Here is a 27855-nt window from a genome sequence, read left to right on the forward strand (position 1 = left end):
ATTACAACGAGCGATGAAAAGTTTGCAGCAGTCTATCAAATAATTGTAGCACTTGAATTTGTTTTGGTTGCCTTGAAGCATCTTCGCTGGGAATTGGGCTCAATATATGAGGCGGACATACCCAAGTAACCAGTGAGCACTCAAAGCAGCAGAAATCTAGCTTTTTATTAGCCTATGGTGCACACCATATCGTGCAGCATAGTTCAGTATGCCTATAAAAAGCTACTAGAAAGCCGGTTTTGGCGAAATATCCGGCTACATTAGTGCTTGGAGATTTACAAATGTCATAAAACGTAACGCCTGTTGTGTAACGGTAAAACGTCAAACATAAAAAAATGCGAAAAATATATACATCCTTTTTTATCTTCCCTCTCTGTTATCCTTAAATACTTTGTTGACGTTTCAAAATTGCTTTTTTGTTAGTTTTCTTCTTCGGTTAGAATTGAACCGCCAGCCAAATCTGTCGATTACGAGGCTTGGAGGAGTAGGGCAACGCCTTTACCAGTTGATCTGTAAATGGTAGTTGCGAGTCAGCTGCCAATAGCTCTACTTAAATTACCGAAATTCTTAACTCGGATGTTTGATTTGCTTATCAAGGTGGAATGGAGGGAAAGATTTTATTTTTTACATTTCTTCCCAGGTTTCTTCCACAAGTTGCGCGCTGGGAGAATTACCTACCTTTTATTTTCTTTTTATGTGATGGCATACATGTACCTATAGAAATATTTCTTGCATATTACCCGTCTACATATGCCATATAGATTCGTGTTGATGTTTATTCTATCGGCAATGCAGGATTTTTCGTAAGACAAAAAAAGAGGGAAGCATTTTTTCTTTTATCACACGTACGTTCTTAAGGAGATTTCCTGCAAGTGTGAGTAGTGTTCAAAATCTCTTTTGATGCCGGTAACGGCAATAAAGCTCGCTTAGAGCACCTAATCAGCTTTTCATAGTGCTTCAAGTGAATTTTAATTCAGCATTGAGAATGCCATTTTAATCCTGCTATGCATTTACAATGCTGAATTATATCTGGCAGCATGTAACTTGCAAATATAGAGCAGCTTTCAAGCTTAATTCAGTGCTTAGCGGTTACCTGGGTAATGCTGCAATCCATGTTGGAACCACTTGATATTCAATTATCGTTTTCGAATTATTCAAAGCTGCCAAAGAACGATTTGAGGGAAAACAATCGAAATACGATGACCTTTTCGTTTTCTGGATCAATTGTGCCTTTAAAGGATCTGTAAGTAAAGACTTCAAAATATTTTTAACTCTTCGAGAGGTACTTTAAGAACTAACAAGTTGACGAAATCTTAATGCAAATAAATGCTCCTTACATTTGTGGGATTGATAACTGAAAAGTGCCTGTACCTGCGAATGGTTAATGACGAATAAGATGACGATATGATTGATCCGGCCTGCCGATGATCGAAGAACTCGAGAAGGCTGGGTGAACGCAAAGTACTCATTCTACTAGCATTGATTGAATTTAATAAAAACACCTCTTTTAAAACAATCAAAAGTGAATTTTCCTTTTTAAGAAGGGATAGAAGAAAAATTCTTAACCATAATATTTAACGCGCTTGCAACCATTCGTCAAATTTCGATGGAAGTGGAAAGTGCTTTATCAACTGCTGGAAATTTTTCCATTAAAACCTATTCTGGAATGAGAGATGAATCGCTAAGCATTATGTGACTCTTGAAATTCAGCTTTGCTAAACTGCAATCTGAAAGTAATAATTTGAAAAATAAAGTTTTACAATAGAACACTAACATTTTTTTAACTCGAAAAATTAAAAAATTCCACTATTTGCTCTATTAATCTGCAAGTTCAATTCCTTCTATGCCGTCATGACCAGGAATCCAGTACCAATTTACTGAGTTTACGTGGCTTAGTGGACGTTGCGAACGAGCAGTTGCGAGCGTATTAGTAAATCTTGAGTGCATAAAAATTATGTAGAACTTAGTGAGGTTAATTTATCAAAATTCAAAAAGCGATCCGATCGAAAAACATGACAGCGGATATTCCACTAGTAGGTACAGGCTTTGTTTGAACGTGTTGCAGTTCTGAAGCAGTACATTAGATCACATGATGTTATAATGCACAGCAGATTGTGGAGAAGTAGCGTAGTAATTTGCAAAAAAAACCTGGGCTTAAACATCTTTCTAAGACTTAACTCTTCTTCATCGACAGATTTCGCAGCTGGCTGCTAGAGTACAGGACAGTTACGGGGCTAGTGCAAAAATCCTTCTGGCTCTATCTAGCAGCAGCGCCTAGCCGAGATTCGAACATACGACGATTGGCTTGTAAAACCAGCGTCATATCTCGAAGTTAACTAGGCGCAAATTTGTTAAAAAGAAGAGGTAATGAAATTTAAAAAGGGCAAACTGGCTTTTTTCAGTTGTTTTCAACATTATATACTGCGTGAATAACTTAATCTAAGTAATTTTTATAAAACTTAAGGTCACTTTTAGGTCACTATTTTTCAAATTTTGGTCACTAAAGGCACTATTTTTAGTTGGCCAGGTTGCTTCCAGCCCTGTGTTTGTTTTCTTTTATTTTGTTAAAAGAACATCAAAACCACTTGTTCTTACACTATAGGACTGGACTTAGGCTGAAGAATTAGATATGCTATGATATTAAAAAAAGAAGAAAACGTTTTCCATATTAAATCCTACTACCGTCATCCGGCGATACTTGCAACCATGGGGTTACTTACAATACTTCTGCACATCACGCTTTTGACAGCTCTAACTCATTTGTTTGTTAACATTACCATTTATAGTCAATGTCGTTAGAAAGAAGAAACGTTTACCTATTGTTTAGTTAAGTTTAATCCATAATATCATTGTTTTGCTTGTTTTTATACGATTGGAAAGTAATTTCACTTTTAGAGTAGGAAAAATGGATGTGAAAAGTTGCGTCAATTCATTGACATGAAATTATTTTTTATCGTTTGGTTTCTGTACACAATTAGTACATCATATAAGCTAACAAATAGCAATTTTGAGTTTTGTTTATATTTTGAACTTGGAGGAGAAACGATGAATGCGTGTTGGGAAATTAAAATTGTGAAAAATTCCACGTGCCTTGGCAATTTGGAGTTCCCTGACATGCTGCATTTTCATCGAATATCTTTAAAAAAGCGATAGACGGAATTGGGAAACACAACATGCCTCCAGTATAAAATCATAAGAAACGCAAAATCAGAAAAGTGTTGCAAGTAACCCCGTTTTCTGGGTAACTTGCAACATCCCAATTTTCGGTTCATTCTACAGATTCATTTTGTAGATATTTTTTTTTATAATCATAAATCAAAAGTACTGACCACTATACAAGTTTTGGCTATTTACACTTGGACCTACACGATACACTTCGAAAGTTATACCAAGTCAAAGTTCCAAAGTGTTGCAAGTATCCCTTGATGACAGTATTAATATTTATTAACATATTGATGAAGCCTGCAAGTCGTAGGCGAAATACGTATCTGTCGCGAATAAATATTAATAGTAGAATCTAGAATGTAATTTGGAAAAGTTTTATTCTTTTGTTTAATTTCAGGTTTCGTATTCTACTAATACGCTCCAAAAACTTTAGTGAAAAAATAGAACCAATCACTTAATAGGCTGGAAACACCCTCTTGTACATGTTGATTCAGTTTTGATACCATAAACAATACAATATGTTAATCGATCATTTGGGGGTAAAATCGTCCATAACAAGCGAGGTGAGACCGCCATGCATAATTTTTGTGCGATAAGAGGACTGTTTAAAATAGTTGCATAGGTTGGACTCTTGAGCCATAGGATCTCGGAATTACCTAAAACATTGTAAACGTTCTTAGCTTGTAGATAATTGTCTTCTTGGATACAGCTTTTTACAATAATTCATCACTCTTGAACCAAGCAGCATAGAATTTTTTTTTTCTTTTGAATATGAGCATATTTTTTTAGCATTCCCACAATAATGGCATCTGGTTTACCAATTAGAACATTTCGAAATGTCAAAAAATGGCTCGCCGCTCGAATTACGCGAATTTTAATAACCGTATTGTTATATTTTATTTTAAATCCTTGATTGACCTTCTCTGGCCCTACAGGGAGGGTTGACATCGGGATGACCAACCCGATCCATCTCGTTATATGAGAAACTTCACCGATGGAATCAATTTTGAGATTGTTGAAACCTATATTATTGTCATTCTTGTAATACGAGATTTGGTCTATCATACTGGACATTTCTATAGCATTACGGATTTCCGGGACCCGTATATCTTTTGATAGACAACTGATTTATTAATTTGTTTAACCTAAATAAATTTTGAATTAAATGCCACCAGTCCCATTCAAATCAAATGCAAAATGGTTGAAGTTATACGCTATGGTGGCTTTACCCCATAGGTGGACGGGTTTAACCCAAGGTTTAACCCTTCGTGCAAATGTGCCACGTTTTTTTCAGAACTTAGGATGCAAAGGAAAAAATAAAAATTAAGATAGCTCAGGATGGCTTTTTTCGCAGCGATTCCCTGTAAAAGAAGTATATTTATACATAAAATTCTTTCATATTGCTCTTTATGTTTTAAACTGGCTGCCACACTGGCAGTCACGCGGATTTACTTGAAAATAGACGTCCTTAAGACGTCATCGATGTTTCTGGTTTCATATTTGCAAGGATTAGTGTCGACAATTAAACGAAATAAGTTTGAAGTTCGCACAGTCGTCGTATGTTCGAATCTCGGCTGGGAGAGGCTATTAGAGTCAATAGGATCGTAGCACTGACCCCGCACTGTCCTGTATTCTAACAGCTGGTTGCGAAGTCTGTCGTATAAAAACAGAAGGTCAAATTTCGATAACGGAATTAGCACCCAGGCTTTGCTTTTCTTTATCGACAGACTTCGCAGCCGGCTGTTAGAGTACAGGAAAATGACGGGGCCAGTGTAACGATCCTTACTGACTCTACTCTATCAAGCAAGCACCGCCTAGCCGAGATTCGAACATAGGACGACTGGCTTGTTAGACCAGCATCGTACCTCGAAGCTAACTGGGCGGTGGTAGTTATGCTTATTAATTTTAACAAAAATTACGACTTATTAAAAAAGTTTGTTTTTTTTTAAAATCTGGATGATTTTGATTTTTTTCAAAAGCATGGTAATTACTGTTTGACAATTGTGTTTGCCTATTGGTTGTTAGGAAATACAATTTTATAATATGCTCACCTAATTTAAGGCGAAGAATTTCAAACTGGCAAACCTAGTATTGCTACATTTAGTATGAGTTAAAACCTGTCCAAATTTATCACTGCTACAACAGCGCTTTATTTATTTGAGTAAACAGAACGCGTGATAAGATAGGAACCACGCCTTGCACGTCGTCCATTAGTCATTCACATAAAATCGATTTCGAAATCAGTACAATTCACCAGTACACTGCCGTATCTTTAGTATAAATCATGGTTAAGAAAAAGATAAGCGTTTCGTTCGCATTGAGAACAGGTGCAAGGCCTGGTTTCGTTATTTGAAGGTTTTAAAAAGCACTGGTCTATTCATGTAGAGCTATGATTAATTCTTTTTTCTCATGGAACTGTTATAGTTTCGCTACGAAAATAAGCATTGAGTAATGTTATATCGTAATGTTATATGTTGATCGATTTATTTTTGAAAGTGCGAATGTGTGCATATTGGTTTGAAGGTTCCATGGAATATTAAGGTATAATTATCTATTAAATATACGAAAGCATCGAAAAAGTTGAGCCAGAATTTTCACTGCTATAAAAATTTCGTTGGTAGATAAAAGCTATGAAAATATGGTAAACCACTGCTAACCAAGCTGCTTATAAAAACATTTCGGTACGGTTTCACAATATCTCCGGTAAAGGCACGTAAGCGAAAATGGCGACCTTCAGTAGGTCCCACGTCGGAACAGAAGTTTGCCTAGTTTCTCACCACCTATGGTTATTACTCCTCTAGAAATACCTTTGGCACTCGCTGGACGGTGGTAAGCATGCTAGGAAAGAAGCAGTGAGCAATGGAATTTGATATGTACGTTCGGTTTATGCGTGGCTGTATGTTGCATATTCGATTTCACTGGACGACTGAGAACGGCGGGAAATAGTTATAATACGTAGACGACGGGTCCACTATGATCCATTGTTATGACGCCGAACCCGGAGACCGGTGTCGACGATTGTGTAAATGTGTAATTATATTCAAATTGCAAGGAGCATGAGTTCAAGAAAAGGGGTAACGTAACTATGAACTTATTATTACCGATAATATATCTCCGGCTTTTTAAATTGAAATTGTACGGTGGATGGATTGATTACATTAGATGTTAACTCAGTATTGGAGACATCAGGCTGGAATGCACCTTTTCTTCACAGCTGTGGCATAGTGTTACATTGATGGATGAAAAAATATATGAACATATATGAACATATATATGAACCTGCAGTTTACAGGTTCTCCAAATCAGTAGAAGCGGTCATAGTAGTGGCCACTGCCGAAACCTACGAATTACTACAAAAATTATAGAGAATAACAAAGAAAAATTGAATTTTGAGGGGTATAGGGTTTTTTTTTACTTTGAATAAAAATCACCTCTTTTGTTCATTGATTACTTCTAATGACGATCATTTTGAAAATATGTGAAAAGATGTGCCTTTGGATAAATTTCAAAAATTTACTAAATTACAGCTATTTGTACGGCGCATGTCGGAAGCAATTAATCGGTGAATAAAAGTTTAACTGACAAGTCCAGGTTCAGGTGACATGGTCAATTTGAAAGAACCGTGGGGGTTCAGTATCTATTTTTCTTATGGCTGGACGTGCTTGCATGTTGTGTGTTATGCACCCACTTCAGATGTCTTGTAGGTGTACAGTAGATTCATGGTAAAATTGAAACCAAATTCTATCCTCTTCGCGACTAGCTTCGGGTTACTGTGCTGGGTCATAATACAAGTCTTCGTACGCTCGAATCTCTATTGGGTCCGACTGTTAGAGTCTGTATACGACATTTGACTATAACGAGTTCGCTTAGTCCACCCGTTTCGTTCCACGTCCATTTGTTGACTCACAGAGAGATGAAGTTCTTTTCCTTCTACCAGAGGTAGAAGAAATCGCGAAAAAAATTAACAATTGAATCGATTGAAGTTTTTGGAGCGCTTAGTAGAATACGAAACCTGGAATTAAATAAAAAGAAAACTTGTCAAATTGTGTTGTGTTGTGTTGTGGGTTTGAATCCGGTTATAATCTCAGATTACAGCTTGGTTAGACCTAGGGATGCTTTACCGGTTTTACCGGTATTACCGGGCTATTTTCCAATATCGAATTGCCGGATTTTCCACGATCGAAAACCGGTATTCTCGGTATTTTTTGTATGATCAAATAACAACTCAAGAAACTTGAATCGCTGGTTAAACTTTTAAATTATAGGGCGAACTAAATTTCATGATGGAAGGTTCTACAAATACTAACTCGATTATGTAATTCTTCCAAAGGGAAAGCTCCAAAATACCCCACCGCTATCAGCATCAGCATAGAGCCGGAATGCCTTGCGCTTTTTCAGCAATCGTCTCCATTCAATTCGGTCCACTCCATGGGCCACTCGTCGCCCATTTCCCAGACGTCCAAGAAGTCACAAGTCGCTTTTGATCTGGTCGAGCCATCTTGGACGTCGATCCCACCGGGTGCCGGAGGGCTTGTTCAGAACCGCTTTTGTCACACTGTCATTCGGCATCTTTACGATATGTCCGACCCACCGTAGCCTATTAACTTTAGCCAGCTTACGATAGCAATCTCTCCAAGAAGTGTGTATGCAGCTCGGGATTCATAAAACTTTTCTGGCACTCTTCGCTTTCAGTTTGTACTCCGGCAAATATCATCCGCAGCATCTTCTGGTCAAACACGACAAGGGCGCATATTTACATTGCGAGCGACATCACAGCTTCCAACTCTCCGTAAAGAACTACGGGTTAAATAAGGGTTTTGTACATTAGACTAATCTCAAGTTTTTAAGTCTTGACCTCGAAATGCGGTCGAACATATATATTAACCCGCTGGTACTTGTACCTTTGAACCATAGAGGCGCTGGACAAAAGGAGCCTGCAAAATCCACTCATCAAGAGTGGGTGAAGTAGGTCCAATTTCATGCTTGAATGCGCCAATTAATTAAGAATATTGCGCAATACAAGAAATGTGCGATATACAGTGAAGCTGTTCAGAAAATCTTTAGTGAAAATTAACGGATTACTCTAGAGAAATGTCAGAACACACCACGGAAGAAGAATTTTTTCGGTTGCTAGTACAAAAAATATAAATAAGATCAAAAATTTGCTTAGTTAGAATAGCCTGTTGACAGGGCTAAGCCAATTATACGGGCTCTAATTATCGCTTCGAACGTCTCTGTCCGATCTAAGAAACAAGCATACGCTTTACTTAAGCGATGCCTGGATTGTCAGTATTAATTTATCATAAGTGTCAGTATCAAAGCCGCTTATTGAAAGTTCTTGAACAAGTGTTTTCTTACGTCACATGTCAAATTTACCGCTGGGAATTGGACTTCCTTTTTCTGTGGACATCGAATTCTCTACCTCCGGAAGTTTTTTCTTTAAAATTTAAGATGACACTGTAAATTCTCTTCGCGTTTTTAAATATTATTTTTTTTAATGAACTAATCAATTAGTTATGTCAAAAGAAATTGAGTGCCATTGATTATAGAGAGATTTTCATCAAATCATATAATTTGTAAATGTTGTTTTTAAGTATTACCTTTCACCGGTTTTTTACCGGTTTTACCGGTATAGCATTTATTTATACCGGAAACCCGGTTTTCGAAATACCCCCCGATATTGGCATCTCTACTTCGACCCATGCACCTTCTAGCGTTGGACAAAACGTAGGAGTCACAACGACAACTTATTAAGCGTAGCTATCAATAACCCCCCCCCCCCCTCCTCATCTTTCCACTCCATTCAAAAATTCTTCATCACTTTCCCAACAAAATATTAATATATGCCTGACCGCATTTGAAGGTCAAGACTAAAAACACGAGGTTTAGTCTATATCTACTTTACCTTCCCAGAGTCAACTAACATCGTTTATGAACAATCTACAGAATGTGACCAAATAGTTTGCTCCCTCATAAGCCATGTTACAGGACTTTCTTTTTGGGTCCTCTTGGTTCAGTCCTTTTTGGTTTTATTTTCAAGCTTTACCGATATAAATATTATGTAATTGAACTGAAAAAGTTCGGTAGTACATCTAAAAAAATGTATTAAGATAGGAAGTTTTGTTCTGAAACACTTTATTTATATTAGGTCCCACTTGCCCCGGGTGCTCTGAAATGCCGCCCTTAATTCGACCCATATATTTAATGCCGTTTGTCAAATTATATAACTAGTTTTCAGGTGTAACTTGTTAATACATTTATTATGTTTACCTACTGTCAGAAAAAATGTACTTTTACGAAAGCCTGCGACCAAACTATCATTTATAGAAAGGTGTGTCCAACTAATTGCAACCCGAAGTGAAAATGACGCCCAAATTAATAGTTCAATTTTGGAGTTTTGAAAGCCAATTATAATTAAACTATAATTTTAACGCATACAGCGTTGGGGTTGTATCTTCCATTTCTAGAAAGGTTCAGTTGGAGAAAATGAGGTTGAAGAGAGTTATTAGCGTCGTTCCCACTTACCCCGTATTGCCACTTGCTCCGGAGTAACTTATTCGAGTCAAAAAAACAAACTGACACATTCCAGCATTACGAGACACAATTAGCAACCATTTTTACTTTGTAAATTGGTACTTGCTTCACCAAATTTTTGACAAATAACATAAATGAGTGATTTCAGGAGACTTTACTTTCACTTATCTGCCAGGAATTTGGTTAAATAGGAACTGATTTGCGTGGTGAAATGGTGTTCCGTAACGCTGGAATGTGTCAACTGTGTAAAAAGCGACTTTAGTGTATTCAGAGAAATCCGTGGTGAAGTCAATATCAGGAATAACACAAGCTGAAGGAGTTAGTCTGAAGCACTTTGTCTAATAATAGCGTTTTTGTTTTTGCTCAGGTCCAATCTAGGTTCGCCCTAGTTCCAATCGAACAGCTGTTTTTTCACTCAGGTTGGACTTAGTTTCGCTCTAGGTTGAACATTTTAAACGTCGGGTTCACTCTGGGTCTTTCTACAGTTTCAACCCCGCGACAAAAGTTTGTTTATTCTCCCGAAAATGTTTGTTTATTCAGTGGTCAGATTGGAACTAACCAGGTTAAAAAACAAAAAAGGTATAATAAGGTTGAGTGGGGCACTGGAGAAGAGGATGCGGGTGTTTGGGATTTGATATTATTGATACTATTCTTACAGCAAACAACTTCGGTACTGCCCGCAGTTTTGGTCGTAGTTTTTCGTCGAATGCGTGGTGTGGTTTATTCTATAGAGAAAACTTCACCTACTGTACAAAGATAAATGTTGGTATAAAGCTGACGGCAGCGTTGAAGCTATTTGTAGCGGGAATAATATCAACAATATCAAACTGCAAACACCCACATCCTCTGCTCGACTCTTCATTTCCCCTTTAGTCCTACACAAAGTGCTTCAGCTCAATCCTAAGCGTATGTCATTCTTGTTACTGACGTCGGAAAATTCAAGAAAGATAAAAAATTAGACATAAAAAACTATCGAGAAGTTACTATACTATCATGCATTCCAAAAATATTTTCTTACAAATTAAAAACTTATATCGTTTTTGTTTTTGCTTAGGTCCAACCTAGGTTCGTTCTAGTTCCAAACGAACGGCTGTCAAAACGTTTGTTTTTTCAATCAGATTGAATCCAGTTTCGCTCTGGGTTGCACTTTTTAGACGACAGGTTCGCTCTGGGTATTTTCACAGTTTCAACCCCGCTGCAAGCAATACACTGGCAACCCGAAAATGTTTGTTTATTCTCCCGATAATGTTTATTTATTCAGTGATCCGGTTGGAACTAACCCAGGTTAAAAACAAAAACGCTATTAATTTTTAGCTAACAAAACATGGTTTTGTCAAAGGACGATCTACGTTGGAGTCGTGTTGAACTTTGTAACATCTAGAGTAACCAACCTATTTTGAACTAAATCTGCTTTTCCATTTTATTTTGCTGTAAGTGTCCAAAGTAGGTACAACTAACAGATGCGGTCCAACATAGGTTGGTTACCCCAACGCAATGAATAATGGAAATTTCGTTTAAGCATTTTAAACCGACTTTAGTGAAGCATTTGAAACAGTTGATATCCCGCATTTACTTTTTAAATTATCTAAAATGGGTTCAATCATATTTGCATGAAAGACAAAGAACAAAGAAAAATTGAAGAATACTTATCATTACCTTGTTTATCTTGTTTTATGTGAAACATATTTTAAATCACCCTAACATTTTAATTCACGCAGACGATATGAAACTTTTTGTAGAAATATGTAAAGCATCATATTTCGAACTTTTCCAATGCGAAGTTAATTATTTCACATCTGGTGTAAAGAAAGTCTCATGGAACTCATTGTGAAGAAATGTAATTTTCTCTCCATGATAAAACAACGCATTTTGGCCTGAAGAAAATAACTATGGATTATAGAGAAGTTGTCAGGCACAATCAAGTTAGAAGCGTACATTTACTCCAAATTAACCTTTGCTGATCACTGTAACAATATCATAGATAAGGCAACATACTGGCATTTCATCAACAGATCTCTCTTTTGATGTACATCAATTAATTTAGACGTGCTTAAATAGCAAAAAGAATTTGCAATGATAGTTTTCATAAATGGCGTAAAAAGTGGTCGACACAGTTATATTAGGCAATTTTAGCTTTTATGCTTCCACCTGTTCCCTCGGAAATAGGAATTTATTTTAATAATCAAAAAATACACCAAGCCAAAAATGGTCGTTTCCATAGAATGGTATGTTGCTACAATGTATATTGCTAAACTATTTATTTCACCATAAATGATAGAGCGCTTTAAAAACATTTATTTTCCAGCGTTTGTTATTTGAACTTTTATTACAGATCTGTTAGTTAAAATAGTAAACTAAAAGCAGAAAATCAATCTTTTATGTGCCGTGGAAGTCATTCGGATCAGTCGAAAAAGTGGTAATAAATTCGTTTCGGGACATCCAATGCCATACACTTTGCCAACTCAAAAGCACAATAGTGGGTGTATCTTCAACATGCCAACGCTCTCCACTCGGCGATGGAAACCTTTCCCTTTTTCAGTTACTCAGACGGTGCTGGGAGTGCCTGTGTAAATTTTCTTGATAATAAATACTGAGGTGTTGAGCTGTATTTATTTAACCTTTTAGCTCGTTTTTTTAGTCCCAGGGTAATTTCTTCTTTCCTGTTGTACAAAACAACGGAAGTAATAAAACAATGAGGACATTTTTTGCGAACAAGAAAATCTTAGCTTTTGAGGTGCATCAACTGCACCTCAAAATATTGCCTTTTTGTCAAAAACCGGCGAAAAACGCTTGAAACTGAAGGTACGTCTCCCTGGAATTATTTTCCAATTGCGGCCTTAAATGTATTTCAGTTGGAAGTAGTCCCACAGATAGACTTTGGTGAACCAGATCTAGGAGGAAAACCGAGCTAACATATTATACGCGATTTATTCAGACTCTGGTGTTGCGAATCTTCCTACCGCGAATGTCAATTGCGGTCACGGTATTTATATTCATACTAAAAAAGATATTCGTTGTTTCCTTTCTGTATTCTTCTGTTTTGTGGCTGATTTTTGCTCATGATCTCAACTACAACTGCTTATTTTTAATACAACTGTGGGATGTATAAGTTGTTATACCTGTCTGCCCACGAGAAGGTCAGTAGAGAAAATTCTGTTATAAAGCTTTTACTGCTGCAAAGTGGTAGTAGATGAGAATGGAAGAATTAAAATTGTGCATATGATCCCTGTAAGATTTTCTTTTCATTCACCTTAAAATTGATTCAGGAGGCTTCGTGCAAAGTGTAAAGTAATTAGAAATTTAATTACTTAGTTCCTTTATTCCTAAAATTTAGAGCTATAATCTAAAAGCTTTTCTTTCCGCTCATCGCTCCTACATACATTATTTGAAACATTGTCAGTCTGGTCCAACTGTTGATTAGAATAGATTGATTATTTTAACCCAAGCTATGCCTAAGTTTGGATCAAGTGAAGTGGAACTGTGTAATTCATCTTATGTATTGGGAAACTCAGAATCACTATTTGCACTACTATGGTCACTATGGTTTCAAGGTCAACATATTTCAGGTATGATATTTCATACGCTGAGATTCAAACAAACAAATTTTAAGTTGTTTGCATTTTTTTGAATTTTGTGGCAGACTACTATTTACACTTTGCATAACGTTTCGTAACAAAACGTATTCATGCATTTTAAAGATAAAATTTTCCGACATTTTTTAAACTTTTTTCCGCCATTTATCACAACTCTTTGCACCGTTGAAAGTAGAGATGAAATGACAAAAACACACATCAAATTGATGTGTTATCTTTCTTGTAGGCAATATAATAATGATGTTAACTATTGAATTGAAAAAGGTTTTGAAAACGGGGTGTTTTTGTGTATGAAATTTCAGACGCTTGGACGTAATGGGTTAACGTTAATTATTGCAAATAATATTACAATACTATAGATGATTTATGATTTTTAAAAGCTTTGGTACTTTTGCAAGAAAACTTTTGTGCAAATGCTGACAAAACGATTGAAAGTGAATCACAACTTGTTTACGTTTGCAGATACGTAGTTTTGTACAAGTACAATAAAAATCATCTAGCGTAAAACTACCAATCTGTACCAGCGTAATAATATAAGCTGTTTTCTCTGTTCTCCTTTTCCAGTTAACTTGGAGCGCAATCTTCTATGCCTTGCGGTGTTCGTTCACAACCACTAGTCGGCCCTACTGGTCTGATGCTGCTGGATGTGTCCATGTTTGAAAGAAGCCCACTTCGATCCATTAGCAGCAGCGATTTACCTCCATCATCACCATCCGGATTTCGAGTGTTGTCCGACCATTGGTCAGGCCAAATTGCGAGCATCGTGAAGTGCCGATACAGTCTGGGTTAATAATTGAAAATCGCGGGTTCACTGCCTAACACCCTTCCGGAGTTGGAGTCGGTGCGGTCCATCACTGACAGACGAAAGACGTGCAACGAATCGAAGAAAAGTGGAGTTTGAATAATCTCACTGGGCTTTAGATACTGGCCATAAACGAGTAGTGTAATAGCAAAGTTGTGTTTGTGCTGATTTTCTATGTGCTTACGTATCTGTGAATAACAAGGGTAGAAGAAAATTCACAATCTTCTCGAAAAGCTCCAACCTGTGGTATTAGAAAGAGTATCAGCATCAACAATGTTGAAATTTATACGAGGAAAAGGCCAACAACCTTCGGCCGAACGGCAGAAGCTGCAGAAAGAATTATTTGCATTCCGCAGGGTAAGTGCTTTTTTTCTTTTTGTGTATCATATTCATAGCTGGATAAGATTTGGTTAGTACAAACAACTTTCAGACTTTTTGAGGTAGGAACATAATAATAGAAATTTATCTAAATTATGTGGAAGGTGTTGAAATAGTTTTTTGATTGCTTGCTTGTATGTTGCCAGCTAGGTCTTAGCGCTCGGATTAACGGTATGAAAACGAATGGGTGAGACACGTTTGTTAATAAATACTGATGCATGAAGAAAAACAAGATTAACGGAATACTGCGGTCTGTTAATTTTTTTAAGCCAGTTGACAAGCCTGATGCGAAACTATTCCAATACACCCACTGAAAAATCACATTCCCCGAGGTAGTCTGAATGTCCAACACTATGGGGTCACAAATGACGCTTTGCATTGAAATGATTTTTAAAATTCGGGAAACGATTTCATTTTCATTGCAATTTTTTTAGGAAAACTCTTTTCTGTCAGTATAAGCCACTGTAATGGTCGTTTGCAATAGTTGTCCCTAAATGTTGACATACAGAAAACATACAAACAAACAAACATCTGCTGTAGGCTCAACGTAGCGACTAGAAAAGAATGGGATGCTAACCGTCAATTGTTACGATGTAGAATAGTTTTAAATTTTAACCATTTTCGTATTGTTCTGATAGTTGAGGAAAAACAAGAAAACTATTATTTCGCGCATCACGATTTTCCAATTTTTACTGAAGACTATTGCTCCAAGAAGCATCAATGGGAGGTCTCAAATGTGCTGAGAACGGTGCAGAGGCCATAGCGCGTCTCTCCTCATATATTCTTACACTAGCATCAGGCGCTGCGGAAGTACCGTTATTATAAGCACGGGCAACCAGCAGAGTTTCCGTAGCAGCAGAATTAAGCTGGTTGAAAGTTAAATTCCTAGTGCGGGTCCGGTGTCAGAAGAGACTGAGTCAAAATATGTTTTTGTTGTTGTTCAAAGCGCTCGAGAGTGCTGTTTTGTGGAGAAGCGCAATCGAGTGTATCGTCGTCGTTGCTTGCACACTGCTTACGTGGGTGCGGAAGGAGAAGACTGCCATATGCTAGCCCTAAGCGAGCAAAATACATAGGCTGCACCACACCTTGTTACAAGAAATGATAAACCACTACTGTCGTTCGTGCTATTGCCGCACCTTCGAGGCTATTCCGATGTCTACTCTGCTTTTATGTCGTTCGTTTAATTGCATGGAAGAAAAGCAAACATTACTATTATTATGATTGTTTTCCCTTGCCATGAATCGAGATCAGCTTGGAACGTGGTACATGATAGGTTGACAATACCAAATCAGATTACGGTGTTGTCTGAAAGCTATCACCTTTCAGGTGATTTTTATATACGTAGGGTATTGTCGTTATCGTCGGGCCACTGTTATGGTCGGGCCATCAGGATTTTACAGTTTTAGTAACTCATGATATCTCTGATACAACCAGTGTAAAACTTCTTACTGTGATAGCTAACTTTTCACAATATTGTGAGTTTCAATCGTGTATTCAAAACACCCGTACTGAATTCAGTGACTAAATCTTATAAAAAAGTTTTCCAGGCGCAATGAACTTTTCTTCAAGAAATGATTCATGAAATGCAATTATCGAGATAAACGTTGAAAATGTATGAAGTGTGTTGTGCTGCACACGAAGACTATAGAAAAATCCCCTCCAGTTAGGTGTTTGGGAAGGCTAAGGAGAAATACTAGAAAAGCGCTATTTGTAAAGGTCGGGCCACTTGAGAAGTCATGGTTGGGCCACCATAATTTTAAGCGCAGAAACGCAATAATCGCTAGAGAATGTCAGTCACGTAAAATGTGATGAAATAAAGCAAAATTAATACGATAAAAACCTAGATTTTTGTTGTTTTTTTATTGTAGTTGTACACTTCCTAAAAGTCGATTGTAGCAATATTGATTTTACAAGACCACCAAAATTTCGCAAAAATGCAATTAGAAATAGGGTATTTGTACCTATATGAGTCGTTGTTCACGGAATTCATTCTTTTCATGTCTCTATACAGAATTTCAATACGTATGTCTTAGATTTTCTTTGGTGGCCCAACCTGTACAACATGGCCCGACTATGCCAACATTTTTTGTCTTCGCGTAAATGCCTATAACTTTTTTTATTTTTCAAGCAATCAGTTCAAACCTTTCCGGGAATATAGCTTATTATTAGACCTTTCCAGCGATGTATTTAGATTTCCAAAATTCCTTTTGAAGCGAAAGTTATGGGCGAATTACAAAAACGTGGCCCAACCACGACGACACTCCTCTATATTTGTGTATAATAGCCTCCCAGTTGACCTCGAGGTTGCATGAGGTACTTGATAATCAGACATGCTGGAATATCTAATAGTGCAAACCCGTTGTACCGTTAACAAAAACTATCATACGTTAATTAATTTTATTATAGAAAATGTGTAAATCTATGAAACATTATGAAACAACGCCAATTGTTTGATTATTTGCTTTCGAAAACAAAATGCTATTTACAAAAAAATATCACGAATTTTATATTGTTATTTGCAGTCTCGAGCCATATATCCATTTGGAAACAATCTCAAATATTCGGATTCTTACTTCAGGAAAATACCAGGCTATATTCATATATTAAGGGGTTAGACAGGCAAAATTTTGACAAAATTCAAACGGCCATGTCTTTTACAAAATAGGACCTTTTTATATGAAACCAATTGCATTCGACAGGGAAATTTTTCCAGCTTTGAAGTAGAACTACTTCTTTGATTGCTATATTGGGGTGCACTTTAGAAAAACGAAAAGGGAACATGTAACGAAAAGTGGTTATAGTTTGCACGCTTATGACTCAGTATAGATTGAGATTATAGATATTGGTATCAATCGATTGAAATTTTTTCGAAGAATCTATTACAATACAGTAGATTATATGTTTCCATCACAAACATTCAAATAATTGAAAAATGTTAGTCATTGTCTAACTAAAAATCCAAGTAGTGCTGATTTGCAGTAGCGATAATGATGCTTCCATACCACAATAAATAAAAAATAACAAATAACAAGCAGTATGGTTGTATACAACCGTACTTAAATTTACACTAATTGCAGTTTCTACACTTGCATTTAACCGTTATGTGTTCGACAGGGTACCCGGGTACCTTTTCAGCTTTCAAAGTACGAAATTCTAAAGTTTTCTTTGATCAAGGATACTGAAACTCTGTGACATCTAAGAACTAGTTGAATTGCAACTTTTCATAAAATAATTTTTCATGTAGCACTTAAGGGGGTGGAATGGGGGGGCTTCGAATTTTTTTACCCCTTAAGTGCTCGACAAGGGTACCCGGGTACCCACAAATTGAAACGCTTGTAACTTTGGCAATTTTTGACCGATTCGGACACTTTTACCACCAAAAGATTCAGGAACTTATACACTTCCAGTGTGGTTATAACAAAGCCGGAAGTGGTTCATCTGGTTCCCGGAAATCCGGCAGTCCGAGGATGTGTTCCGGAATTAAAGCACTTTTATATTTTTGGATGTAATTATAGTAATATGGGTGTCCAAAGTTCTTCCAATTACTCCGAAAGGTCATTCTTCATTGTTTTAAGACAATACAATAATATATCCTTGGAATGGCCATTCTGCGACAAGTTCCCGTGGGACCTCCTGTGGCCATAAAACTGTTTGGTTTGCAACACTGGCAATATGGGTGTCTAAATTCATAAAATTACTTCAGAAGGTCATTTTTCATTATTTTGATTCTATCTGATGATTTTGCCACGGCATGGCCATTCCGGAACATATTCCCGTGGGGCTTCACAGTTGTCCAAAACCAAAAATATGTGCGCATTAGAGTTTTGAGTGGGAAAACTTGATTTTAGGTTTATGGAACCTTTGGGAGAGTTTCTTGAAATTAAAAGTTCTATCGTATGGTGAAATTCAAATTTTGAATAATCCCCCTAAAAGTGAAATAAAAAATTTATTTTTCTGCAGCTTCAATATAACACATTGATGAGTTCTGCAAAGTTTTAGAGCATATTATTACAAGAAATTTTGCTGAAGACCGTAACCTTCTATCTCCTCAGCGAAGATAGAAAAGTCCTATTTCTTATACGTGAATCTTCAAAATCAGTTTTTCTATTTTAGCTTTTTTTGTAGTTGTTGTATGATCTTTTCATGTTTTATAAAGTTGTACAAATAGTAAAAATACACAACTTTGCCGAATGTAGTATACCTCTATCTTTGCTTGTTTAGGAGCTGTAAAACTTATGTTATAATAAATGCCCTAAATCTGACCCCGAATTACTCAACTATGCGCAAACAGATACAAATTACATTACATGAATCTGAAACTAAATAAAAAACTACAAAAAGTCAGGAAGTTTCATTTGTATCCGTCTGCGCATAGTCGCGTAATTGGGGATCAAAATTAGGGTATTTTTTAAATCAAAAGTTTTACAGCTCCTAAACAAGCAAAGATAGAGGTATACTACATTCGGCAAAGTTGTGTATTTTTACTATTTGTACAACTTTATAAAACATGAAAAAATCATACAACAACTGCAAAAAAAGCTAAAATAGAAAAACTGATTTTGAAGATTCACATATAAGAAATAGGACTTTTCTATCTTCGCTGAGGAGATAGAAGGTTACGGTCTTTAGCAAAATTTCTTGTAATAATATGCTCTAAAACTTTGCAGAACTCATCAATGTGTTATATTGAAGCTGCAGAAAAATAAATTTTTTATTTCACTTTTAGGGGGATTATTCAAAATTTGAATTTCACCATACGATAGAACTTTTAATTTCAAGAAACTCTCCCAAAGGTTCCATAAACCTAAAATCAAGTTTTCCCACTCAAAACTCTAATGCGCACATATTTTTGGTTTTGGACAACTGTGAAGCCCCACGGGAATATGTTCCGGAATGGCCATGCCGTGGCAAAATCATCAGATAGAATCAAAATAATGAAAAATGACCTTCTGAAGTAATTTTATGAATTTAGACACCCATATTGCCAGTGTTGCAAACCAAACAGTTTTATGGCCACAGGAGGTCCCACGGGAACTTGTCGCAGAATGGCCATTCCAAGGATATATTATTGTATTGTCTTAAAATAATGAAGAATGACCTTTCGGAGTAATTGGAAGAACTTTGGACACCCATATTACTATAATTACATCCAAAAATATAAAAGTGCTTTAATTCCGGAACACATCCTCAGACTGCCGGATTTCCGGGAACCAGATAAACCACTTCCGGCTTTGTTATAACCACACTGGAAGCGGATAAGTTCCTGAATCTTTTGGTGGTAAAAGTGTCCGAATCGGTCAAAAATTGCCAAAGTTACAAGCGTTTCAATTTGTGGGTACCCGGGTACCCTTGTCGAGCACTTAAAGGTGTTTTTTTTGTCGAACACATAACGGTTAATGGTTATCGTTACATTTTTCCTTTATTTTTACAAAAAAGTGAGAGGTCGAAGATTCTTTACGACGTTCAGACTTATACTAATTTGATATATCAAGCTTAGTTGAATTGAATGTGCATTTGTAGTCCTACGTGCCTCGTTTGTGTCCTTAGGCACAGACCTTCATACTTTTTCTGTAATATTTCAAGGTTCGCAGTAGCCAGTGGATACCAGAGATATTCTAGGTTGTCCGGGGGTGTGTCAAAAACTGATTTTTTTCATCGATTGTATCTTTTTCTGTCATGGAAATTTAATGATATTCATATTTCATCCCAAAACTAGACTTCATTCCCAGTCGATTGGTGAACCACGTTATGGATATTTCCGTGAAATCACGTACAATGTGTACAATTCGTGGCTCATGCGTCTGCGCCACACTCCATCCTCCAGTTTACCGCCATGAATTGTCCGCGGGATCTTACGCTCAAACGCACCAAGAACTTATCGGTCGCTCATCTTCGGACTACTAAAATCCTGTTTGCAGCCGCTTTATTTTACGACCAACAACATTTTCACTTGTCACCAATCTAGCCAAAGCAAACATATGCGTTGGTTACTACAAAATCTCTCCATCTACCACCGTCGCAGTACCAACATTTGACAGACTATTACACTCCCTGCCAACCAGCATGTAGAGAGATATCTCAAAAACTAAAAATGACAAAAATATTTGAAAAGAATGTAAAAATAGTGAATGCATAGAAGCCAGATGATCAATTGCAAGTCGAATAATCGGAATTTACCAAGGATCTATCACAACATAGACCAGCGTTTAGCAGATCGTTCTATTCAGTAATATTACCATTCTTTAACTCTCGCGATGCTCTCTCCATCCCGTCTAATGTCTGCGGATTCACAACTTTTCATCCTCCTCAATGTCTATCTTGTTCCTACCGTTGACTACGTGTTCTACGTCGTTCAACAACTTGACCACTTCCGATTTCCGTAATAGTTGATTTAGCTGGAAAATCAATATCTGCGAGCGTTTGTGAGCTCAAACAACAGATTTGAGTAAAGTTTCAGTTTATCGAACCGGCTGCTTTAAACCGTGGGTAGACTTTCGTTTCGGTCGCAGATCACAAAGGATGAGTGAACCAAAGTGATTTAAAAATAACGGTATGGCTTTTATTTCGACCCCCAGACGCCAATCTAATGGAATATTCTCTATAGGTCATTTTGGAGAGCAAGGTCCGAGCTAAAATATACTCGAAGCTAATGTCGTTGAAGAAAGCCAATGTTCGAAAGTGGGTCAAAACACCGGCAAGTCACATACGGGCAGATTGCGATTTGTGCGTCTCATGACCATAGTCATGGCAAAAGCTAGCCATATTGCCATCATATCTGGATTTCTCGCACTATGGTTAAACCTCTAACGGGCAACATCGTAAAACCGATGCGATCAAGCAAATGACTACTTTATCATGAAAGAACACTCAAAACAAGCTCAAGTGTTGATTTTCAAGGAAAAATATTTATCTGGAGTACCACTAGGAATGAAAAAGTCCAATTTCTCTTTTTCGTTTTTCATGCCTAACGCTCTACCCAAATATTTTTTCAGTTCAAATATATCACAAAATTGAAATAAAGCATGTAAATTACTCATAGAAAAAATTTGAGGTCGAACATTTTGTTCTAGATGTCCTTTTTCTTCAAAAATAAAAAAGGGAATATTCGCACCATAATTTTTTTCGGAATTTTTGTTTTTGAAAGATGATAACTTTTGAACGCAAGGTCAGAATGTTGTGATATCAATATCAAAAGGTCAGGAAATCTGTTTTGAACATATTTTTCATATTTTCAATTCAAGACAAATTTCGTATGTGGCTCTGGAGCTTTAAAAGCGAAGGCCGTCTACAGACGGTCTTACCCGTTAGAGGGTTAAGGAAAGGGAGGGAGGATTTTCCGTACTATGGCTAGGAAAAAGGAGGGAAGGATGTTTCGTACTATGGTTAGAGAAGGAAAGATCGTCTTTATTCTCGATGTCCCATGGCTGCACAGACTTCCAGACTTCCTATACTAAAATCGGCAGATCAATTTTTTAAAACTTTCGAGCATGGATATTTCTGTAGAAAAATTGTTACAAAGTTGTATATTTATGGTCATGAAATGCTTATTAATATGAAAACATAAAAATTACGCGGCACAGGCACATAATCGCTTTTTTGTCCCATTGAATGAAAATTGGTAATTTTTTTCAGATTTTTTTACTTTTGTGGTAATAATTGGAGGCTTGTAATTGGGATGGTTGGAATGTATTTTTGAATTACTATTCTGAAACAAAAAAACTAGTACAAACCTTTAACGCGAATTGAGAAATACGTCCAACTTCAGCTCTACCTAGATTTTATGGTTAGATAATGTCCTCATACACCACTAAATGTACACATTCTCTATCTAAGAGGGTAAACAGGTACGCCGAATAACAGCCCGGCATGATACACATTGATAAAAAGCTTTAGATAAGACTTTGTCCAGCCGAGACAGTATTCATTATTCGATCGATCTACCTTTCCGGTTGTTTTCTATTTTAGCTACACAATTACAAAAGAAAAACAAGCTACACAACGCCCAAACATGATTGAGGAAAACTACAAAAATATTTCGATCATGAATTGTTTCAATACTGATGTCTAATTTTCATATCTGGTCTAGATAATCGGACAAAATATGAATAGAAAAATGTAATTAATATTATCGAATTGTAAGAAAATAATTTTCTGTCCAATCATATCCGACTGTATATGATCAATCGGTATAATTATCCATGGAACAAAATTACAAAAATTGTTTCCAAAGTATTCCAAAAATTAGTTTTTCTCTTAGAACAGTGATTGCCAAACTGCGGCCCCTCTGGGTCATCCGTGAGGTCCGCGGACTAATCTGAGGGACAATGAGAAGAATTATAGGTTAAGTGTTTTAATGAATGATGGGGAACCGAGTATAGTCGTATTGCCTTGCGCGCTTGTTGTAAAACTGAATGCTTTTACAGCCCGTTGCAAATTACATGTAGGTGCTTTTATGTAAATAGGTCATGCGTTTTTTTGTGTACTGATTGTAACGACACCGGTTTGTTAAAGCATCGTATCTGGAAGACAGTAGCTATAATAGAATAACCAGTATATCTCAAACCTCGATCACACAGCTGTTGCTGAAATTTTGCATCAAAATCACTATTTCACAGGCTGTTGAAAATCGTATGCCTCATGTGTGCATAACTTATGTGAATCATCAAAATAAGATGTCCCCGCGGTCAGTTGCGGTGTATAATTGCGGTGAGTCATAGTATTCTCTCTTTAGCAAATCTCACCGTAACATCGCTTTGGTTCAGAAATAACGCACACCATGTATTAGGCACGGTTGGAATCTTTATCGCTCACACCTTGCGCTCATCGAAAATTCAATGCAGCCGGTGTTTTGCTAGGAGAGGTCGATGGAGTAAGATCACTCTTTCAAAATAGCGATAATAATAGTCTTTTTTTACCGTTTTTTTGTTTAATAAAAATTTAATATGCACAATATCAAAGTATTAATTTAATTAACTTAAATTGCAAACCTATACCTATTAAAGAAAAATGAGCGGTCATTAACTTTTCGAATTTCGGAAGCCGTTTTTGAACCCAATACAAAAGCTCTGTTTTTAGAAATGCATTCACTGAATATAACAAAATTGTTATTTTAAATAAAAAACTGTTTGTGAAATTCCCAAAATCAATGACGATTCGTTTCTCTTTAAACAGCAAAGCTGTATAATTCATAACTCAAGCATTCACATGTAAATGTATCTCTAATTAATGTTTTTGCTGCTTCGAACCGGTTATTCTTGGAACAGACGCAATTCGATTAGATTAGATGTCTGTATAATAGCACGATTAGAAAATGTTTGAATTTAGCATTTGAACTGTGCATTTTACCTCATCCTGCCATATTCCATGTTTACTAAAAGAGAGAGATAGACGCTTAACGTGGGAAAATTTCACACGTTGATAATTAGTTATAGTAGATAGTTGATCGTGAATGGCATGCATGTGAATGTGTTGTATATAAATTCAAAGAGATCATTTTGTATTACACGCATATGCCATGAATATTTTTTGTACAGATAACAGAAAAGGGTCTGTTTATTCGCTTAGTAATAGTATTTTATTATTATATGCACAGAAATTCAGACTACTCACAAACTAATACAATACAACCGGTATTATATTTCATAGCCACCAATTAATGAATCTATTTCAAATAAATAGATAAAATCAATCACATCAATTGCGCAACTAACGTAGTGATCTCATCCACGTGGAAGCGTTACATAAACATAAGCTGAGCTGCTTTTTTCAATACAGTTCGAATAACAATGCGCAACGTAAAAACATCAACTTTTTAACACATAATTTTTTTAGTCGTTATTTCATTTTGATTATACGCCGTCCGAAGCAAGGCCAATCGTAATAAGTTGTTGGATCCGAGACCTCAATGCTGAGTTAAGTCCACTTCATCATAAGAAAAGCGAGAATACGAGCGGTCTTAATTTACTGCCTTGCGGCACGCCTGATTTAATCTGGAACTTCTGACACTTGAAGTAGCACAAGATTTGACTACTGGTAGAAAGCGATTGTAGAGAAGTGACGGTGCGCGCAACGCACGAATAAATTAGAAGCTCTTAGGCGTTTCACCTTCGTTGACACGATCATTACAGCATTACAATCGGTTTGAAAAACGCCGTTTTGTAAGAACTATTAGTGTTGTGTCCCGCTCACTAAATATTGAGATATCTTAGGCAATTTTGCTTGTGAAAATGTTTTTTAAACCTCATATTTTGGGAGATAAAAGCGAAAAAAAAAGGTTTGGGAAACTGATCCACCAAAATCCCGCTGTTTGTTTCTTTGATTGATAGTGAATACTTGAAATCTAGTATTTTAATACTAGATACCTCATTAGTAACTTATACTAGTACCTCAGCAGTAACTAAATGAATGTTCTTTTAGTTACTAATGAGGTACTAGAATTGTAGTACCGTAACTACAAAAGATACAGCAAAATTTTGTTCAGCAAAATTGTAGTTAATAACTAGTTCTACACATGTCCCATACATAACTTTGTCGAATTTTGCTTGTGTGAGACGGTACAGTCAAATGAATCAAAATTGAGACAAAGTGATCGGACCATCCCTGAATAAAGAAAAAGAATTGCGCTCGATTGTGGTGCGAAGCTCTATTTGTCCCTATTTTGTCCCCTGGGCTTATCAGTACAAGGTGCAACAAGCCACTCAAATTAATTGCAGCGCGAGTGCTCTAATTATCACCTGCCTTTGTTTGTATAGTGACACCGTACCATCGGAACTAAAGTAATGTAAATGAAAAGTTGAAACATTTCGCTATTAGTCACCCATACAAACTAATCCCGCCTGCCTCTAGGTACTGCAGCGAACAACTTAATAATGCATCGCTCGCTCCGCCTTCGCGTAGCCTAGATTACCTTGTTTGGGCTGATGTGAAAGTGCTTTCCTGAAATCCGTTCCGACAGTACCGTACAGATGTAAGAGGTAGGATCGAGGCGCACACCAAATAAGACACATCAACCGGCCGGCCGGCTTTATGTTAATTCGCAGATCACAAACAACCGGTTTCCTTATTTAGATCGACGCACTAAAGGAACATGTTTTTTTTCTCTTCCACAGACTGCTCAACATGGTTTTCCAAATAAGCCGTCAGCGTTGGCATATGATCCTATAAGCAAGCTGATGGCCATCGGTACCAACAGTGGCATCATTAAAGTTTTCGGAAGGCCCGGCGTTGAATTCTACGGTCAGCATCCTGCAACAACAAACGCTTTAGATTCAATTGTACAATTGCTAGAATGGATTCCTGGAAGCGGTCGGTTGCTGTCACTGACTGCGTCGAATCAGTTAATTTTATGGGAACCAACCGGAACGGTACTGGTCCCCATAAAAACGCTTCCGTTTGATGGTAAATTGAAAAAGATTTCATCATTATGCTGTTCGTACATGAAAGATACAGTATGGATCGGAACAGAGGGTGGCAATGTGTATCAGTTTGATATAAAAAGTTTTTCTGTAAAAGAACCGGTTATCTATCATGATGTGGTTCTCGAGCAATTGCCACAATCTTACAAGCTTAACCCGGGAGCAATTGAATCAGTTAAACAATTGCCAAATAACCATAACCAACTGCTGATTGCGTACAACCGTGGACTAACAGTTTTGTGGGATCTGGAGGTATGCAATGTCAAACAATCGTTTATTTCACCGGGACACGGTCAGAGTGTTGGTTTGTTCATATCACCTTGTGGAACGCAGTTTACATGGTACCACGCAGATGGATCCTTCGCAACGTGGGATTTGGATAGCGTTATTCCACCGGAAAATCAAAAATACGTTCCCTATGGCCCCGATCCCTGTAAGGCGATAGATCGTTTGATTCGTGGGAAGCGAGGTTTGTGTGAGTTGGTCGTATTTTCCGGCGGTATGCCAAGATCCGCTTACGGTGAACATCAGTGTGTCTCCGTTCACTGCCGCGATGGCACAAAGCTTGCATTTGACTTCACATCGAAAGTGATAGATTTCTTCGTTACATTTAATGATGAACATCCTGAGCAAGCCGAAGTTTTAGTTGTTCTGCTAGAGGAAGAGCTTGTTGCTTATGATTTGACAGACGAAACGCTACCTCAAATTAATGCCCCCTACCTGCATTCCCTTCACGCGTCAGCCGTTACTTGTAACCATTTAGTATCGCAGGTATCTAGTGAAGTGTACGAGAAAATTCAACGCGCTGGAGAGGCCCAACTGGCAGACTATAGCTCTAGTCCATGGCCCATTACTGGGGGAACAATACCTGAAACCGACGAAGAAGAACGTTCTGAATATGATGTACTAATTACAGGCCACGAGGACGGATCCGTTAAATTTTGGAATTGTTCGGAAGTTTGCTTAACACCTCTGCTACATGTTAAAACAGCCCCACTGTTCAATAACAGCGAAGATTTCGACAATCATTTGAGTACTTCCAATGAACAGTTAGACGATGGAGAACCGCCTTTCCGGAAAGCTGGTCAATTTGATCCGTATTCGGATGATCCACGTTTGGCTGTCAAAAAAGTTCAGCTATGCCCGAAAACAGGCACATTAGTTATTGCTGGCACGGCCGGTAACGTTGTGATTGCAAACTTTGATACTGCTCCTGAGGAACCAGGTCCGCTAAAGGTAACGACCATGAATCTGGTTTGCGACCGCGATGGATTCGTATGGAAGGGACACGATCAGCTGAAGGTTAAGAGGCAATTATTGGAGGAGAATCTGCCGATATTAGAGGGTGTTAACTTCAGCAGCATCTTGCAAGTATTGCCACCTGCTGCCGTTACGTGTATTGCAGTGCAGAGTCAGTGGAGCTTAGTTGCTGCTGGTACTGCACATGGTCTAGTGCTTTTCGATTATCACAGCCAGAATCCAGTATTGCACAAGTGCACTCTGAATCCCAACGGTAAGAATTTATTTTTACTTTTGACAGTTTGAACAAGAGGATTGTTTTCTTGGCTAAGATGGTTGAATAAATATACCCACATTTTAGACTGTGGCGTTTCGCTTTAAAGTACACCTTGTACACTCTACAGCGGCAGCCTAATGCTCGGAAACATTTATTGCATAAAACTTTTTGCAATTTAGTAGATATGGACGATGTTCGAATTACGTTTGTTCATCGTGACGTGTGCAAATCACGAGATGTCACAGATTTTTACAAAAAAAAGTGTTCAGAAGTTTGAAACGGATTTGAACTTCTCGGCGGATTACTCCGCCTGTTTTATTGTTAAAATGATTAATAAGCTAATTTTTATATGTTTAAATTGTTTCAAGTGTCAATAACATCATTTATTGCTGCTCAGTATAAATCTTATCAAATTATCGCTTTTATAACTTTCAAAGACGTGCCTGGAAGTTG

General features: G+C 37.2%; 1 protein-coding gene across 13 annotated transcripts in view; it reads left to right on the forward strand.

Annotated features, from left to right (window-relative positions):
• Nucleotides 1-27855, forward strand: part of LOC128733038 (lethal(2) giant larvae protein) — a 36792-nt gene that overhangs the window by 4547 nt on the left and 4390 nt on the right. For all 13 annotated transcript variants that reach the window (XM_053826597.1, XM_053826600.1, XM_053826588.1 and 10 more), the window contains 2 exons: nucleotides 13857-14451; nucleotides 25581-27399. In XM_053826597.1, coding sequence (XP_053682572.1) covers nucleotides 14368-14451; nucleotides 25581-27399 — 1903 coding nt within the window. In that variant the 5' untranslated portion in view covers nucleotides 13857-14367. The remainder of the gene's footprint in view (nucleotides 1-13856; nucleotides 14452-25580; nucleotides 27400-27855) is intronic.

Source organism: Sabethes cyaneus, chromosome 1 (assembly GCF_943734655.1).
Source record: "Sabethes cyaneus chromosome 1, idSabCyanKW18_F2, whole genome shotgun sequence".
Taxonomy (NCBI): domain Eukaryota; kingdom Metazoa; phylum Arthropoda; class Insecta; order Diptera; family Culicidae; genus Sabethes; species Sabethes cyaneus.